We start from the raw sequence: 17968 nt of genomic DNA on the forward strand, positions 1-17968 counted from the left end.
ATGGTAAGCGATTGCCGTCGCCCATGGACACCTGCAACGCCAGAAGAGTCACAAGTGCGTTGCCGGCCTTTAAGGTAGGAGTACGCTCTTTTCTTGAAAACTTGAAGGTCATATCGGTCCGGGAATACCGCAGGCGATAGTTCATGCAATGCATGTGGTGTGTTGTGTGCAATGATGGAATAAAAATAAAATAAATAAAATTAGACATTAATGACATTGTAATAAGAACCACGGCTCGCGTCATCGTGAATAACTCTACCCTATGGTCTCTCTATGGGTGAAGACGGTGGGCTTCTACGCCGTTAACAATTGAGTCGTGTTCAGATATTTTGGATCAAATTTTCGCTCACATGTTAATGAACTCGACTGTACCTTACCTAGGCACTATACTTATCCGAGAGATATGATATAATTATAATAGTAATGGACTGCTAGTGCCATCTTCATACATTGTGGATATTTTAATAAAGTGAACTAAGTATTAACACAATTCTTCGTACAAAACTATTCTCTCTGGGGGGCTGATCTCCATAGCTGAGGTTGGACACAAATGAATTGGCTTCTTCTAAATATAAAGTATATAAAATTTAAACCAATCGTACGGTCATTGTTTTAGTTAAAGATTGTAACCAGCTAGCGTCGGAGAGTTGAATAAATATTATAGTTGTAAAAGAAAAGTAGGCAAGTCTGAAACTATAAGACATTCCACATTATCGGTTTTAGTGACAATAACAACTACTGCACTCGTAGATTAAAAAAAAATCCAACATCCCCACTGACCATCATTGTTTCCCCAGATAGACCACATAGTGTTGGGCCGCGGGCCGCCGGGCGGCGCGTGGCACACGTTCCCGCGGCGGTGCTGACGCTGTCGCCGGCGGGCTGGCTGTCGCTGCCCCCCCACGCGCCGGAGGGGGCGGCCGCCTGCCGGCGCGCGCCGTCGCCAACTACTGCCGGCGCTATGTGCAGAAGTGTAAGATACAGGTGAGTGATGAAGCAAAACACACCCTCCCCTTCAGTTCTTAAAGCCCAATTTTGACCTGCGAGAAAAATCATGAAAGTAACTTCAAACGTGTTATAAGTTTGACCGCTATGTGTGTCTGTATGGATGTGTGTTTGTGTGTGTCTGTCTGTGGCAACCGTAGCTCTTAAACGGGTGGACCGATTTGAATGCTGTTTTTTTTTTGAAAGCAGGTTTTTTAGCCATGGTTCTTAGACATGTTTTATCAAAATCGCTTCTTGCCGCTTTTGAAACATTGAACTTTGAAGTGACAAAGTCGGGTTTAGGTTAGGTTATTTGTTGCATGTTTAAACTGGGCTGTACCCTGTTGTCGGTGGGCTATTTAGTTTTAACTTTAATCAGGACAATGTAATGCTAAAATTAGAACAAACATAAACAAGACCGAATGCGAGTAGTTTGAAATTTTCGCGCGGCTAAAAAACGTGATACCCTACACTTCGGCCATATCTCGTATTTGAACTTGTTTAAAATTGATCGAAGGCATACAGTGACAAGGTACTAAAGGGTAAAGATATCTTGACCTCGCAGTAGAACTAAGGTTACCGACATAGCCCGAAGAGTTGCGAAACTAAAGTGGCAGTGGGCGGGGAACATTGCTCGCAGGACTGATGGCCGATGGGGTCAGAAGGTTCTCGAATGGCGTCGCGCGGACCGGGAGACGAGCTGTCGGTAGCCTCCAACAAGATGGGCGACGACCTGGTTAAGATCGCGGGATCGCGGTGGATGCGGAAAGCACAAAAAAGGTCTGAGTGGAGAGACTAAGGGGAGGCCTATGTCCAGCAGTGGACGTCTTTCGGCTGACATGATAATGATGATGATCTTGACCTCGACTGTAGGTACATTGCACAAATTGGATCGTATAGGCTTACGAGAGTTGAGTGAATGAGTGAGTGTGTGTGATTACACACACAGCTAGAACCTGTCGTGTAATGACAGCAGGATTTTGACATTTACTCATTCATTTCATTCTCCTTTTGTGCAATTAGTTCTTTTTGTAGCTGTGTGTGTATTCACTTCACCGGCCGGTGCAGATATTTGTATGAATAATACGAATGTTTGTTCTCGGGTCTTGGATGTTTAATATGTATTTAAGTATGTATTTATCTATATAAGTATGTTTATCCGTTGCCTAGTGTCCATAGTACAAGCTTTGCTTAGTTTGGGACTAGGTCAATTGGTGTCAAGTGTCCCATGATATTTATTATTTTATTATTTTACTTTCAACTCTCGTGCCACTATCTATAGGAATCGGCGACTTATGATAATTTCGATAGATGGCACCACTACAATATTGGTGTATGCGAGCGATCAGTGTTTTCGGATAGATTGAAGGGCTTGTTAGCTTGCTATCATAGGCTACTCGTTTTTTTTTTTCGTTTTTAACCTATTGTTTTTTTACATTGCAGCGCTACTTCCGGTCAGGCGTGATCGTGTCGGGGGTGACGGCGGCGCCGCGCGCGTCCGCGCCGCCGTGCGCCGGCGCAGCTTGCCCCAACAACGCGCGCTTCCTCGTCTCAGGGTAGGTCTACCTACTGTCTTATTATGTTAGACGACCGGATGGATAGCCAGTGATTAGAGAACTTGACTACGAAGCTGAAATCCCAGGTTCAATCCCCGGTCGGGGCAGATTATACACGAATTTCATTTAAGAAATAACGTCAGATTTTGAGGAAGATATTTCAAATGAAAATTAAATATTGAAATCAAGTGAAATTTGGTGAATAAAGTGATTAGACGTCTAGTTAAAAGACACGAGTTATAGATAAATGTGTTACAAGAATTTTGATGAAATCGGTTTGTTTACATTTTATTAAACTGGATTGATATAAACCATAATGTGCCTCCACCGTTGAATAAACAAATTAAAGAAGTATTACCCTCCTTTGTAATTAACATGTTTTATATTCCAGGTACGACAAGTCTTGCGGCCGGCCGTTTCGGATAGCGTGCCGGCGCGTCGTGGTGGCATGCGGGGGCGGCGACCGCCCCAACACGCTGGCGCCCTCTGTCGCGCCGCACGCGCTACACTCGCTCAGCGCACTGCAGCGCGCATTGCCTACTGTCACTGATGCAGAAGGTTCTTAATATTCTATTTGATCGAATTATTGTTTCGTATAATATGTTTTATCATAAAACTATCGATTTTACTGGAAAACTAGGAAATATATATATTTTTTTTGTGAAATATTTTCAGTTTAACTGGAGATAAAATACTACCAAACATTATGTTAGGCTAAAACAAATACGATGGCCAATGAAGAAAAAAACTACAAAATATCAAAATTTACTCAAGAACATTAGGTAAAAAATTTGAAAAAATAGAAAGAAAGAACGAAAAATATTTATTGGTGACATTTAAGTTTTAAAAAAAACGGAAAAAAAAAACAAATTGAATTGTTTTGCAAATTGAAAAATTCTTGTTCGGCCTAACGTACCTACTCTTGTCCTACAATCAACAAAGTGCCGGCTTTTACAAATGTTTCAACTTTCAATCAATACAATGGTCTGCCCTTCCTTCGACCCAATCTAGGCCACTCCATAACCGCTTTCGACTACCTATTGTCGATGCGTCTAGCCTAGTGTCCTGTTTTTTTACTTTTTGTGTCTTTGTGTGTCGTGTTATTGTGCTAGGAAACGTCCTGTACTTATCGTTTATTTGTTATCTGTGTTCCCAGAGCCCCCCCTGGCGCTGGTGGTGGGGTCGGGCGTGAGCGGCGCGGACGCCGTGTGGCTCTGCGTGCGCGCCGGGCTGCGCGTCGCGCACGTGCACCGCGACCCCGCGCCCGCGCTCGCGCGTCTCTCCCCCGACGCCTACCCCGATTACTGCCAGGTACGTGCCGCTACACCACACGCACGTCAGGCTACACCACACTTCTTCAATCTTTTTTCAATCTGTGGGTCGCGGATGCTCCTTAAGAGTGCCAGTAGACTTACAATTTCAAGTTGGGCAACTATCAAATAACTAAATTGCGTACTTTTACAATTTATAGTCAAAATACCATATACGGGACTTATCACGCTATTTTTACACAAGTAATATTTACCTCGACGTTTCGGCAATGTTACAGTTGCCGTGGTCTACTCGTGACGTGACAATAGCGTGATAAGTCCCGTATATGGTATTTTGACTATGAGTGAGAATCACAAAAGTTTAAAACGTTATATACTTATATTTTACAATTTAATTGGCCAACTTTATTGTGTTGGTTGCCAGTCGCAGACCTTACTGATATAGTCGGTGACAGTGTTGCTACTGTAGTGACGTGTGCGTGAAAATGTGGAAAAAGAACACTCTAATTGCTGTGATCATAGAAAGAAGACGCAAAAAAAAATATAATTTTGGGTGCATCCTTTATTAAGTGACAGATTAGTATATGGGAGACATCATACGTTGCATTCTAAACTGAGATGTTACCCAAATATATAATTTTTAAGATGAATGTCAGAGTATTGCTTCAAGTCTTTATTATATAGCGCTGGCCTTTTTTCCTCTTCATCTATGAGCTCTTCTACTTTTTAATTTGCAATTAGTGATCGGGTGTTGGCGCGCGGGGAAAATCACGCGCGCACGTGTGGTCAACTATGTACTATTCAATGGAAAAAATCAATTGTGTAAACAAAGCCATTTTTCACGATTACTCCGTAGTTACTTGCATTTAAACGCCAATCCCGATCATATTCACATCTCAATGACCTCACCACTGTTTTTAACAACCATTTTATCATTAAATAATCGTGTAAATATGTTTATTTTATAGAATTAATTGGAAGACGAAAATCCGTTATATTTGTCAAATTGACATGATAATTTTTCTTCACCGAAGTTGGTCTATGGTCGGTCTAGTCTCGGGAAATTTAGTGCTGTACCAACAAAATTAATATTTGACTGAACCAACCTTACCTACCGATAATTATGGCTGCTCTGCAAATTAATTTATTCGTAGATATTAATTATTTGTGTTAAGTTACACTATTTAATGAAGGTTTATAAAGGTTTCTAATCTATCCTACTATCCTACTTCCTACTATATCCTACTAATCCTACTAATATTATAAATGAAAGTTTGTGAGTGAGTGAGTGAATATGTTTGTTACTTCTTCACGCTGAAACGGCTGGACGGATTTGGATGAAATTTGGCGAAAAGTTAGATAACCTGGATTACAACATAGGATACTTTTTATACCGATATTCCCATGGGATAGGGATAAAATCTTGAAATAACAACCGCTCAGCTAGAGTCATGAAATTGTATGTAGAGTATTGCTTCTGGAATTATTATATAGCCTGGCCTTTTTATTTCGATATTTCCACTTCTACTTTTTAATTTGCAATTAGTGATCGGGTGGCTTGGCGGTCATGAAAATCACGCGCGCACGTGTGGTCCTCTTGCAATTTGCCGTGCGACTGGCCAACTAAGTTGGATAGTTTGCGGGCTCGCATAGGGTATCAGTAATACGCAGTCCCGATAGTTGGACAACTTTTAATTGGGCGTAATCGGAAGGGCATCGGCGTTCTGATACGATCGGTGTCCAATTAGTTTGTTGGACGATTTAGTTGGATAAACTGTGCAGGCTATCATTAAAGTTACTGCTCTATTTGTGGTATACACGACAATTTCCTCTAGTCCGTTTTCGCAATTGCGGTTTCACAATTGGCTGCGAAAGAAGAATTATTTTTCTCTGTTTCGTAATTAACTGTCAACCAAGATTTTTTTGGCTTTTTTCGCAATCGAACATTATTTCTTCTTTCGCAGTTAATTACTAAACTACTCTTTTTCACAATTAACTGCTAAACAAGAATTAGTCAAACTCCTTGGTAAATAAATTACTTAATGAGGTCCTACGCTGACCTCCTTCCTTCAGTTTAATAAAGAAAAAAATCGTTTGTGACATTTTATGTATTATATATATGTCATTTTAATGAACAGAGAGAGTTTAAACATGAATAATATTGGTTTCTTATCAACTTATCCCAAAAAAGGAGTTTCAGGGTCCGTTCGTTTGTATGTAATGTATGTATGTTACACGATAAATTTTGAAATACTGAACAGATTTAGGCGTATGAGGTATCGTTAGAATCCTTACTCCGGGTAACACTGGCTATTTAAAGAAAAAAAAATGAATATAACAGCTGTATTGCGTGTTTATATTTGACTTGTTTTTTTATGGTTTAGCCCAATTTTTGCATGGCAGTCGTGTTTTTTTTTTAATATAATTATTAATTTTTATTTCATTATATACAGGGCGACTTCAAATTGGTAATACAAAATCAAAGTTTTGCACACGTTTGCCCTACACTAAGAACCTCCATTAGGTCTCATGCTTTTAAAATAACCAGAAGTATTTTTTTTTGTTAATTTTAAATTATCCCATTTTCTTTGGCTTCATATGAAAACATTCATTTATTAGAAAATTATCATTAAAAGACAGCTAATTTTAACATCGGAGTTAATTAATTACAATACTTAGCATTAATGCAGCCAAAATCAAGTGTTTTGTATTACCAATTTGAAGTCGCCCTGTATATATGTATTTTATCGTTCCGTTTTTGAAGTAACGAAACTTGATTGTGAAAATAAAAATAAATTCTTGTTGAAAGTTAATTACGAAACAGTGAAAAATTATTCTTCTTTCGCAGCAATTGTGAAACTTGATTGTGAAAACAGAAATAAATTCTTGTTTGAAAGTTAATTACGAAACAGTGAAAATAATTCTCTTTCGCAGCCAATTGTGAAACTTGATTGGAACAATTCTTGTTGAAAGTTAATTGAAACAGTTAATTCTTCTTTCGCAGCCAATTGTGAACTTGCTTGTGAAGAATATAAATTCTTGTTTGAAGTTAATTACGAAACAAGTAATTCTTCTTTCGCAGCCAATTGTGAAACGCAATTGCAAAATATACAGGGACAATTTAGTTGGCCAACTTGAAATTGTAAGTCTGCGGGTACTCTAAGGGGGTTGCAGTATCTTTAAAATACTCTCACCATTATTATGAATGATTATTCAATGTTTGTATTATCACCGTAAGATAATACAACTAACTGTAAGTGGAGGTAAGCAGGGGGTCGCCAAATATTTTTCAAACCGAGGGGGGTCGCGACATGAAAAAGTTTGAAAAACACTGGGCTGCACCACGGCTGCGCGCGCACGTGCACCGCGACCCCGAGCCTGCGCTCGCGCGTCTCCCCCGATACAACTTGGGAATCTACAAAAAAGGAGACTACCTTTTCGCAAAGGGCTGGCAACGCATCCGATTGTTTTCCATCAGTTGACCCGCCTGCCCGTTTACCCCCTCTTATATATAAAAAATACTCCCCCAATATATGTGTAGTACAGACGTAGTTGTCTTGCCTGTTTAGAAGCAGCATTACCAGCCAAAGACTTTCCTCTAGCCATCCCAGTTTTAACACATTTTTTCCCGCAGGTCTACAAAATGATGATGGACGGCCCCACCGGCAGCCACAAGAACTACACGCCGTACCCCCACCACAAAATCGTCGACGTGACCCCCCACAAAAACAAGAAGTCCCCCAAAATGGCCGACGAACTCGAAGAAGACTGCCTCAAAAACGTAAAACTACTTAACGTCGTCACAAACGACTTGATCGAAATAACCGTCTCGGTCATCACTGTCCTTATTGGATCCAAGCCCGACTTATTCTTTCTCCAGACGAACTTCAACTTAAACTGCATAGACGTCAACGACTGCCTCAAATGTACCGACGAAAGCAAGCACGCGGCTAAAAGAAAAATCGAAGACAATCGCTGCTTCCTCAAAAACCACTGGCATTATTTCAAATCCGTACTCGGACAAAGCATACAAAGCTGCAAATCTAGATACTTGAACTACACAGAAGTGAACGGCAACGACACAACCTGCATCGTACCGGATTGCAACAAGCGGGAGTGCAAGTGCGAGGTTATGCCTTACTCTGATCCTTTAGAGAATAAGATTAAATGTCAGTGTCAGCCTTCTAATCCTTACTCAAGTGGGATTGGGTTTGGGATTGATCCGAAGAAAGGCGTAGACTGTAGAGGGAACCCTGTAGCTATAGACAAAGGCACCCATGAGATGTTATACGCGCCAAAGGGGATGTATGCCCTGGGCCCTTTGACAGCAGATAATTTTGTTCGTTTCATTCCGGGCGGTGCATTAGCCTTGGTAGCACACATCCACAAGGAGCACAAAACCGAATGACTTGCCATAACTTTAACGTATTCGTAACAGCATTATTGTGATCGCAATGTTTTTTTTTACAATAAATATTTTTTTATACAGTAAAATGGATGATTTTACTTCAATCCCCCACTTTTGATGCCTTGTTTAGTAAAATAGTAAGTTTTTGACGAAAATAATAAAATATCTTTAAAAATCCTGGACCAAGTACCATGGACCCATGTACCAAGAATACTCGGTCCTTGTAAAATACCAAGATTGGCCGTTGAGCTTCTGTTCTATGGTTTGCTTGAGCGAACGAAGCCTCGTTTCCGATAAAAATCTTCGTGATTAATTATTTATTTTTCTCAATATATTTTACATTTTATATCCGAAATGCAATATTATGTAAAAAAAAAGGTTTAAAGTGATCTTCGGTGCGTTCGATAATTAGTGCCCTCTATTTTAACGGTAAACGAAATTGATAACTTTTTTCACTAGGATGCGATTTCTATCTATCACAGTTTATATACCTATCAGTGTTGTCAGCGCCGCACCGAAGCCCAGTTTTTCGATTTTAATACCAGCTTTTAGCCAGCTCGGCACAAGGATTTCTGAGGGGCCGTCTGACATCCTTGCCTGCACCCACGCCTGCAGGCGTGCGCCCGCGCTAGCTGGCGTAAGCCAGAGTATGACGACTGGTGGAGGAGCTGGGATCACTTTTTTGTCACCATATCTCTTATAGGCTGAGTTTATGTCCTACTCAAACCCCTGAAGAGTGATTTAAGAAGTACAAAAATTAACTCATTTGGTTGGATGTACTCGATTCAAGAATAAATAAAACAAAATTATTGTCACATCGATTTTACTACATAAACACTAACATTTAGTAAATTATCCGAAAGTGTACAAAACATGGCACTTCTCTTAAATATGATACAGTAAAAAACATTTAGGTAAGTATATTTTTGGTGGTGCCGCACGACCGTAAACATTGTAGAAATCCACATCGAGTGTAAGGATTCGATGCCGATCTGGGAGTTAACACTGTCTCTGCCGTGGGATCCACCGGTGGGCCCCAATATATCGTTACAAAACCCGCCACAACAGCCTCCAATTCTATTTATATTCTATTTTTTTTTCTATTTGTATATTGTTATAGAATTTAGGATACGCCTGCAACCCCCACACGTCTTCTTAGATTTTTTAGTGAAGTTCTATTGGGATAGTAACATCTAGAGTGAAATAACATTCTGTCAAAAAAAAAATTTTTAACACAAGCTTTTTTTGCAGACTATATTTTAACTATACTTGCATTGTCCTCTATTTTGTATTATACCAAATTTCAAGTCAATCCGACCACTGCAAGTGGGTCAAAATAAACTTGCAAGCTTTAACCCCACAAAAAACCAACAGACCAAAGTTAAATAAAAGCTTATAACAATAGTTCCATTAAAGGTACTAGAGCAGGAGCTACTGTTAATAATGCGGCTCCTTTCATAAAACCAGAAGTAATAGTGTTGGCAGGGACAGTGTTAATGTTGGCGGCTATACTATAACAATAACTTAAAATTAAAGCGATTTAGCATCCAATTTTTAACAACCATTAAATGGTATTTAAAGCCAATTTCGAAGTTCCTAATTTATCACTTCACTTAAAGATATTTATAGTTGACAGAGAGTGATATTTTATTATTATTTTAACATCATTTGTAATTGGATTAAAAATAAATAGTTAAATAAAGCATCAATTAACATTTATTAGGTCCTCTTATTCCAAAATATAAACTTTTCGTTTAGTCGCAAAAGAACAGGGGGGCTACTACGAAAATCGAAGTTCGTATCGTACCGTCCCTCTCACTCTCGTATTAAATAATATAAGCGTCAGCGGGACGGCAAGATAAGAAGTTCGAATTTTGCACTTCGTAGTATACCTACTGTATAGGGCCACTACCTATGTTCATGTGCGGAATTACATTTGAAATTTACCACGAGCTTTGCGGTGAAGGAAAACATCGTGAGGAAACCTGCACAAACCTGCGAAGCGATTCAATGGTGCGTGCGAAGTTCCCAATCCGCACTGGGCCCGCGTGGGAAATTTGGCCCAAGCCCTCTTGTTCTGAGAGGCCTGTGCCCAGCAGTGGGACGTATATAGGCTGGGATGATGATGATGAGTACAGGGCCACTACCTATGTTGCTAGAGGCGCTATCTGTTAACGCTTTCAAGCATTTGAGGCAGTAGCCTATGGGTGTTTTACCGGTTACTGTCAAGTTTTTTTTAAATTTATATGACAGATAACTTCCGTATCTGTATAACCGTGACTTACTCAAGGTAGCAAAGTAATTTTTGTCACGCATCCTGCTCTAACCAGTGTGTAAGTAAGACACGGCTGCTGTATCTGCGACATAAGCTAGGCTATTGTTCTAGGACCCGTCAAATACGTTTTCCAGAAAAGCGGACACTAATATGTCAAGACAACATCAAATAACATGTGTCAATGCCAACTGACAATGCTGTGCTGTTGTAAGAGACCAATCAACAACATAATGTAGGATGATTAAATGAGTAGGTATGTAAGTTATTTTTTATGGATAACCTTAACTACAGGCTTATTTCTTAGTTGGCTAAACTTTTTGGAAAAATGTCCCAGTCGATAAGTTTCGTAACTTACCCTGTATCGATTTCAACATACAAAATAATTTATGATTTATTCGAAATTTTAATAATAAACGATAAAATATTAGTAGTAAAACAAATAATTCTAATACTATATTAGTGTTTTCGTCGAGAGTTGATAAAAATTGGGGATTCTGAAGTCATTACAAATAAAAAGGGAAAAACGTTAGTTATTAAACTGTATTAAACAAAAAACAACACGCGAACACCCAAACGACATTTGAAGCGCATTCCAGAATATAATAGCTGCCGCGTCCACACGCCTGCGTGAGTGCGCTTCACAACAACTGTATACCACGAACGAAACTAAGTGTGCGCAGTCATAAGCGACGCCCGTCATACAGTTTGCGACAGTGAAGCGAGGGTCGCCATTCCGAGACATTATCATAATATTTATCAACTCTCGACTTACATACAATTATTTATAATATTATTATAGTAGAATATTTGACACCATTAAGCAATAATTGTAATAATTTGAAGACACAGATGTAATTAAAAAAAAATAGTTTTACTCCGAAAAATCGAATTACCTAATTTTCAATCAACTAAAATGTAATTTTTAGTTTAAAAATAATTTTTAAGTCAATACGGTATTTAACAACTTTAGAATTTCGCGTAAATTCTAGGTAAGTATTATTATAAAAATATAGATAAATATACAGACAATAAAAAAATTCAGTGGCTGAAAATTAACCTTGTAGTGTTTTTTTTTAAATCTGGTTGATGGTGTCAAATGATATATTTCCTTAGTACCTATTAATTTCAAATAATGAAGATGTTCAGTCAAAACTATGATTGGATGCTGCATAGAAATATGGTTCTCTACTCAAAACAGAATCTAAAACTTTATAATCTTCCCTATTGACTAATCTACACCACTTCATGACATGACTAAACATCACCATTGAATGAAATACAAATCATTAATATATTAATTGATTACAATTGAGACTTTATCCTCATTAAATATTATCACAGACATCAAAATAAATGCATACAAAATATAAAAAGCTTAATTACAGCTTTAGTCAGACTATACCCTTCGTACCGCCAGGAATAAGTCCCGCTGTTCAGTCAATGACAACCAGACTGATAAAAAATTTGTGCCCCATACCCAATACTATTTTTTTAACCCTCCTCTGACATAACCCTGGTCTATCAACATTCGATAGACACAAGACACATGCTAAACTAACTGCACTGTACTGTTACAGTAACAGCTGTTTGGATAAGATTGCCGAAACCAGCACCCCTTAATCTAACCCTTTTACCAAACGCATGAAAACTATTGCATAAACAAGACTAGACAACTATTACAGATCAATAGAGGCACATGTACAAGCTGTGATGAAACTTTAAGTGCTGATGATGTATATAGTTCCAAATAGGAATTTATTTTGGACAGTATCCATGATTGATAATATACAATGTAAACTATAGGTTGTGGCCTTACATCTATCATTCCTACATGATACAGACCAGCATATACCTAGTGCCATCCACGAAGCCATTAATGACATTGTAATAGGGACCATGGGCATGGGCACCGCATCATCGTGAATTCGTGAGTGAATCTACCTATAACTAATAAAAAGCTGGATTTACCAAATATTCAGAAGTTTAGATATACCACCTTAACCGAGCAGAATTTTCTCAACTCCGACATGAGTGAGCTTTAGGATCATGATAGAGAAACTAGTGGCGACAATTAACATAAGACAGAAAGAGATGACACAACCTTCACAGTACCATGCCTTAGCAAAAAATACAACAAGCAATAGCTTCAGGGACGAAAACTATTGCCACAGAAGTTTGAGCGCTTCTTTTAATTAGCTTTGGTTTACACACATCTAATAATATTCATTACAACTGCACTGCTTAGAACTATTCAAATAAAAACATCAACAGTGTATTACTTAGATTTCTATTGGCCTTCTTAACACTAAATCCAAAATTCTGTGTAAAGAGTATTTCCAATTTCATTCTTATTCTACTGCTATTGAGCTTCTATGTGTAATTGATTTAATTTAAATTAAAAAAAGCTATGTTATATTTTACATAGGAAGGAAGACGGATTATAATTTATACATGAATAGGCATGTTTATACCTGGTAGAATACTTTATTACTTAAATAGTAAACAGAGTATTGTCAATAAGATAAGGTATGAGACTAATAATAATCTTAGGACTTTAAAGTTTTAGACAGATGCAAAATTATAGAATACAATTGACATCTAAGTAACTTTATTAATTGTAAGTTTTAGAATAAAATAAATGTAATTGGTAAATGTGGCCAAGGTATTAAAATAGCATCAGTCAGTTTTTTTTATTTAATATGATGGAACTAAACTGGGTTTCTGTAGAAACCTGAAGTAATCTAATTTTCTTTCAGCTAGCACAGCTTAAAAACAATACTTAATTATTCCAAAAAAATATGCTATATTTTAGCAACACTCTATTTGTTTAAAATTTGCCATAAAATCAGTAGTAATACACAGTACTCAAAATATGTAATGTAACTTCTGTCTTCTGATCTGTAACTTCCACCTTTAAACAGAACATTAACACAACATCATGCAAGGTTCTTTTGTTGGACCAAAATCTTACTCTTCCTTCTTGAACCAGCCAATATACTCCAGTACATAACGAACCGCCACCGCAGCAGAATAGGTCAATACACAAGAGATGATGTTGCCAGTAATCACTCTGAAGACTTTATCAGCCCGAGCAATGTAGGCTAACCGTCATTCAAGTCCACGCTGCACTTGCAGGGGTCGTGTGAGGATTTCCACCAACTGACGGAGATCATCACTGATCACCCGGGGTAGACCGAGATCGGCTACTTTTTCTACATCAAGCACACTTGTTGCAACCTGCATTAAAGCTGCATCCCGCAGAGAACGCAAACCGATACTAATATTCCAGTTAGTACGGTACCTCACATCACCTCTCATCTTAGGGGCACGAAAGATAACATTCTCGCCTATGTAGTAGCGTTCTCCGGTGGCCTGATCCGTGAACTCCCATGGGTGGGTGGCAAAGGTATTGATATCACAGAACTCACCCGATTTTAGAAGCACGTAGAACCGTCGGTGTCCTTCAAAGTCTCGCCACCACACGTTCACAGGACGAGAGCTGACATTGGTGAACCGGATGTATACGTGATGGTCCGAGTTTATGGAGCGCACCATCTCCTGGGCTCCGGTCTCGTCCACTTCGAATAACAGGGCGTCGTCGTTTCTCGCGCCATCCTCGAATATAGCCATTACGTAGAACTGAGGACGCAGGATGTTCAGTTGGAGAACTTTTATAGTAAACCGCACGTATAAGTTGAAGCGAAAAATAGGCCGTGTATGTAAGTCACTGACTTTGGAATTGCTGACCGACAGCACGGAGCTGAACTCAACTCATCTGCTTCTATTTGTTTTGTTTGATAATAATTTTTAATTGATGATTCCGTCTGACCACAGACCCTAACTTTCAAAGCAAGAACTGGCAACACTCGCTCTCGAACTGTCGTGAAGAATGGCTGTGTGTGTAGCAGTTATTGGAAAAGATGTAAGTGTTTTACGTTTTCGTTTGGCTTTTCTTATCACTTATAAGGTATCTGTCGATCACAAAATGTTTTTTTCTCGCTATGACACCCGAAGCACAGTTTAATGAGCTCCCTTTTTGGCTCACTGCAAGCTCGAAATTTTAAGCAATAATCAATCAGTAAGTGGGTTTATGTGTGGGTGTTTTGCTTTTGTTGAGTGTTGACAGTACGTACATTGACACTTGACAGTTCACGTTCACGAACGACAGCGTAATAAAAATAACCAATATTGTGGGTAATTTTATCCTTTGACTTATGTAGCAATTTACTTTTTTTCAGAATTCACCTTTGTACATAGGTGGTATAGGCAATGATAATGGCACAGATAACGAGCTTTCTCGTCAATGGCTAGTTCACACCGCTCTAGATGCATTAGAGGAGCGACTGGCGACGACGAACACAAACAATGCTGCAGCTGGAACCAATACTGCTCGGACTGATCTACGGGATTTGTATTTGGGTCTTCTTTACTCCACTGATACCCACAAAATGTAAGTTAAAAAAATCAGTTTTCATTGTACATACTTGTAACTTGCCGGTTTCAGCATTCGTAGTGGTTGAATTGTACGTATATATGTATGTACCTATTTTTGCATAAAATAAAAAACAAAATTGTCAAATTTCGAGATAAATTTACAGTCAACATCATAAATAAGTAATATACCTATTCTGTACCTACTCGCTTTCAGTCGTTACACAATTTTGTATGGCTTTTCAAACGTGGCGTTAGTGACAAGGTTATACAAAAGCGATCACTTATTTATGACGTTGACTACAAGGGCGTCGCCAGGGGGGAGCAGTGAGGCGCAGCTGTAATTCATACTTTTCTCATTCTCCATATATCAACTGTTGAATGAATTAACGACTCCTGCGATGTCACTATGACGTTTACTGTGAAATGGTTCTATGGTGGCCAATGAATTAAACTCCTTGACCGTACGACGGTTGACTGTACGAAGGCGAGAGTATCCTTTAAGATTGTGAATTGAGTTGTGTACTTGTGGATTGTGCGTTTATCCTCTCACTATTAGTTAGTAAAGTCATTCTTTAATAAGTTATTGCTATTATCAGTGACAACCATCCACTTAACACTACTAGCATCCAGCGATGTTTTATTAAACTTGCAATAAAATGAACACTACTTTTTCAGTTATGGCTATGTTACAAATACCCGGATTAAATTGGTCCTTGTGACCAGTTCTACTTCGCCAAGCGGCAGCAATATTAGAGACGCAGAAGTAAGGACAGCGTTACGTCGCTTGCATGCACTGTATGCTGACGCAATTTGTAACCCGTTCCACTTGCCTGGAGACCAGATAACATCACCGTGAGTATTTTAAAAAATAAAGCATGCACTGAAAGCTGAAGAATGCTTTGGTATTTTGATTCTTATTTTTCTATTACCTTTAGTAATTATTATCATATGATTTCATAATCCTGAACAGACTTTCTGATTGTGCAACTAATTATTTTGGAAGAAGCAACCTTGATATTTATTTATTTATCAATACTGTTTATTATTTAATTGTTTCAGGAAATTCGACAAGCAAGTGAAGAGTCTGATGCTAAACAATGTGTAAAACGTACGGCTGAAGGCGGTGTAATAGATAAATTTATTGTACCTAATCGATTCCATAATTTCATTTATGTAATGGTGCATAAACAGTTAATGTTAATATAAGTGATGTAATGAATTCGTATTCGCGAAAAAATACTATATAAATAATAAGTAACCGTAATAAATTGATCATGGTCATGAGTATTTTTGTCGCTGCTTGGAACTTGAAGTTGACTGTTGTTTTTATATTTATGTTTAAAGAGGATGTCTATGGGTCTCGACACTAGATATTTTTAATTACGTATGTGCATCTAATTTTAACAGTTCGAGCTAGTAATTAACTTTTCTCAAACATGACATGAAATATTGACGTTTTGTTACAAATAATACACTGGGAAGTATCGCACTGCAGGCGCTGCTTTTCGGCTGCCGGCGCGCGGTCACTCTAGCGGCCTACAAAGAGATTTCATACCACTTTTCCGGCCACTGGTCGGCAATGTGACCGTCTTTTGTTTCAACGCGCGTTCTGCGGCCCTTGCCCGGCGCCAGCACCACCGCCCGCAGTCGCCAGTGTAGCCAGGCCAGCAGCCAGCGCAACACGAGCGCACACAACAGGCTGACAAGACCAGCGTGCCGCCAGCTTGATTTCTCATTTTTTTTTCATGTCATGTTTGAGAAATGCACTATACAAGCCTGGGCCGGAACGTGGGGTTGCCGGCCTGTACAGTAATGTACTATTTATTTGGGCCTATAAAAATAAACGACCAAAAAGCATTCGCGAATAAGTGAAATGGAGCGTTCGTTACATCACTTCACTAGTTTACATTGGAATAAGATTGTATTTAACTTAGAATACATTGTCTATCTTGTTTGTTAGTCCTTTAAGTTTTCAATATAATAAATTGATATTTAGGTAGGAAGTTTTACTTACTTACTTTGAGTGGTGTTAACTACGAATAAATAATAACTTATTATTTGTTCGTAGGGTGTTAAGGTTTTGTAAGTAAATATTACTTTCGCATTATAAAATAAAGCATGAAAAAACGTTATACATGTTTTATTCAATAAAACACATGTTTTAATTGCACGCTATCCAGGTTTTAAATTTCAAGACTACTATTAGGAGTAGGTATTATTATTCAGTATAAATGATAATACTATCACAATCGCGAAATATTATCGATTTTTATCTATATTCCATACAATCTCACAATAGAAATTTTACTCGATGACATCAAGAATCTTAGGCTGGATCAAAGATTGGTTCATTGATAATATTATATCCACAAAAGTTGTTAAAGTAACCAGCCTTGCATTTGCTTAATATCGCCAGTCTACTAGTTTGCTTATTATATTACTTTGTCTTGATGCAATATAATATGATCGGTTTTTTAATGGATACCGCAAAAATCATACCTGTGTTCACACACAGAAGTTTGCATCCTGTTTTTTTTACGGGTTAACATTGGCAGTCGGAGAAGAAAAAAAACCGTATGCAGGATGCTAGTGGGAACACTTACATTAAACCAGTCAAGGGCAAAGATATCGACATGGCCAAAGTTGCATAGATATGTATACACGACACGGCCTTAATGTTAAGTGCATAAAGTCGTGTATACATATTTTTGCCACTACAAACTGGATCCAGTCATCCAGTTTGTAGTGGCAAAATCGAACAGCACATTTCGAACGGATCGGATTTTTGCGGTGTCTTGCAAACCGAATGCTCATGTGAATGTTACCACAGTAGCACGTATACTAACCTAACCTAACCATAAAAATGCAAGCTTTTTTGCTGACTGTACTTTTTGTTGACTGTACTTGCATTTATTTATTTATTTGGAGAACAAACAGAATAAATAAATAAATAAATACTTGCATTGTCACCCAAACTACATTTGCATACCAAATTTCAAGTCGATGCTATTAACCGTTGAAGAGCTCCGTCCTGCGGAGA

General features: G+C 38.4%; 3 protein-coding genes across 3 annotated transcripts; 2 read left to right on the forward strand and 1 right to left on the reverse strand.

The window, feature by feature from the left end:
* Positions 1 to 262: 262 nt before the first annotated feature.
* LOC141441882 (oxidative stress-induced growth inhibitor 1-like) lies at positions 263 to 8287 on the forward strand. Its single transcript, XM_074106774.1, has 6 exons — positions 263 to 301; positions 811 to 984; positions 2428 to 2540; positions 2932 to 3098; positions 3697 to 3851; positions 7446 to 8287. Exons 1-6 carry the CDS (start codon positions 263 to 265, stop codon positions 8217 to 8219), a joined length of 1422 nt encoding a protein of 473 aa, XP_073962875.1. The 3' UTR covers positions 8220 to 8287.
* A 744-nt stretch (positions 8288 to 9031) lies between these two features.
* On the reverse strand, positions 9032 to 14124 carry Vhl (von Hippel-Lindau protein). Its single transcript, XM_074106726.1, has one exon. The coding sequence runs from the start codon at positions 14122 to 14124 to the stop codon at positions 13603 to 13605; it is 522 nt and encodes a 173-aa protein (XP_073962827.1). The 3' UTR covers positions 9032 to 13602.
* Positions 14125 to 14305: 181 nt separating this feature from the next.
* Positions 14306 to 17060, forward strand: LOC141441841 (trafficking protein particle complex subunit 2-like protein). The gene is made up of 4 exons (XM_074106728.1): positions 14306 to 14416; positions 14733 to 14944; positions 15604 to 15780; positions 15988 to 17060. Exons 1-4 carry the CDS (start codon positions 14384 to 14386, stop codon positions 16031 to 16033), a joined length of 468 nt encoding a protein of 155 aa, XP_073962829.1. The 5' UTR covers positions 14306 to 14383; the 3' UTR covers positions 16034 to 17060.
* The last annotated feature ends 908 nt before the right edge of the window (positions 17061 to 17968 follow it).

This window comes from Choristoneura fumiferana, chromosome 24 (assembly GCF_025370935.1).
Source record: "Choristoneura fumiferana chromosome 24, NRCan_CFum_1, whole genome shotgun sequence".
NCBI lineage: Eukaryota > Metazoa > Arthropoda > Insecta > Lepidoptera > Tortricidae > Choristoneura > Choristoneura fumiferana.

Excerpts from the sequence above, each read along its gene's own strand:
- LOC141441841 (XM_074106728.1), top strand. The coding sequence starts at position 14,384 with ATGGCTGTGTGTGTAGCAGTTATTGGAAAAGAT. Across the intron at positions 14,945-15,603 it reads TCCACTGATACCCACAAAAT|TTATGGCTATGTTACAAATA; the intron begins GTAAGTTAAAAA and ends CTACTTTTTCAG. Across the intron at positions 15,781-15,987 it reads GGAGACCAGATAACATCACC|GAAATTCGACAAGCAAGTGA; the intron begins GTGAGTATTTTA and ends TAATTGTTTCAG.
- LOC141441882 (XM_074106774.1), top strand. The coding sequence starts at position 263 with ATGGTCTCTCTATGGGTGAAGACGGTGGGCTTCTACGCC. Across the intron at positions 302-810 it reads AGACGGTGGGCTTCTACGCC|TGTTGGGCCGCGGGCCGCCG; the intron begins GTTAACAATTGA and ends TAGACCACATAG. Across the intron at positions 3,852-7,445 it reads CCTACCCCGATTACTGCCAG|GTCTACAAAATGATGATGGA; the intron begins GTACGTGCCGCT and ends TTTTTCCCGCAG.
- Vhl (XM_074106726.1), bottom strand. The coding sequence starts at position 14,124 with ATGGCTATATTCGAGGATGGCGCGAGAAACGACGACGCCCTGTTATTC.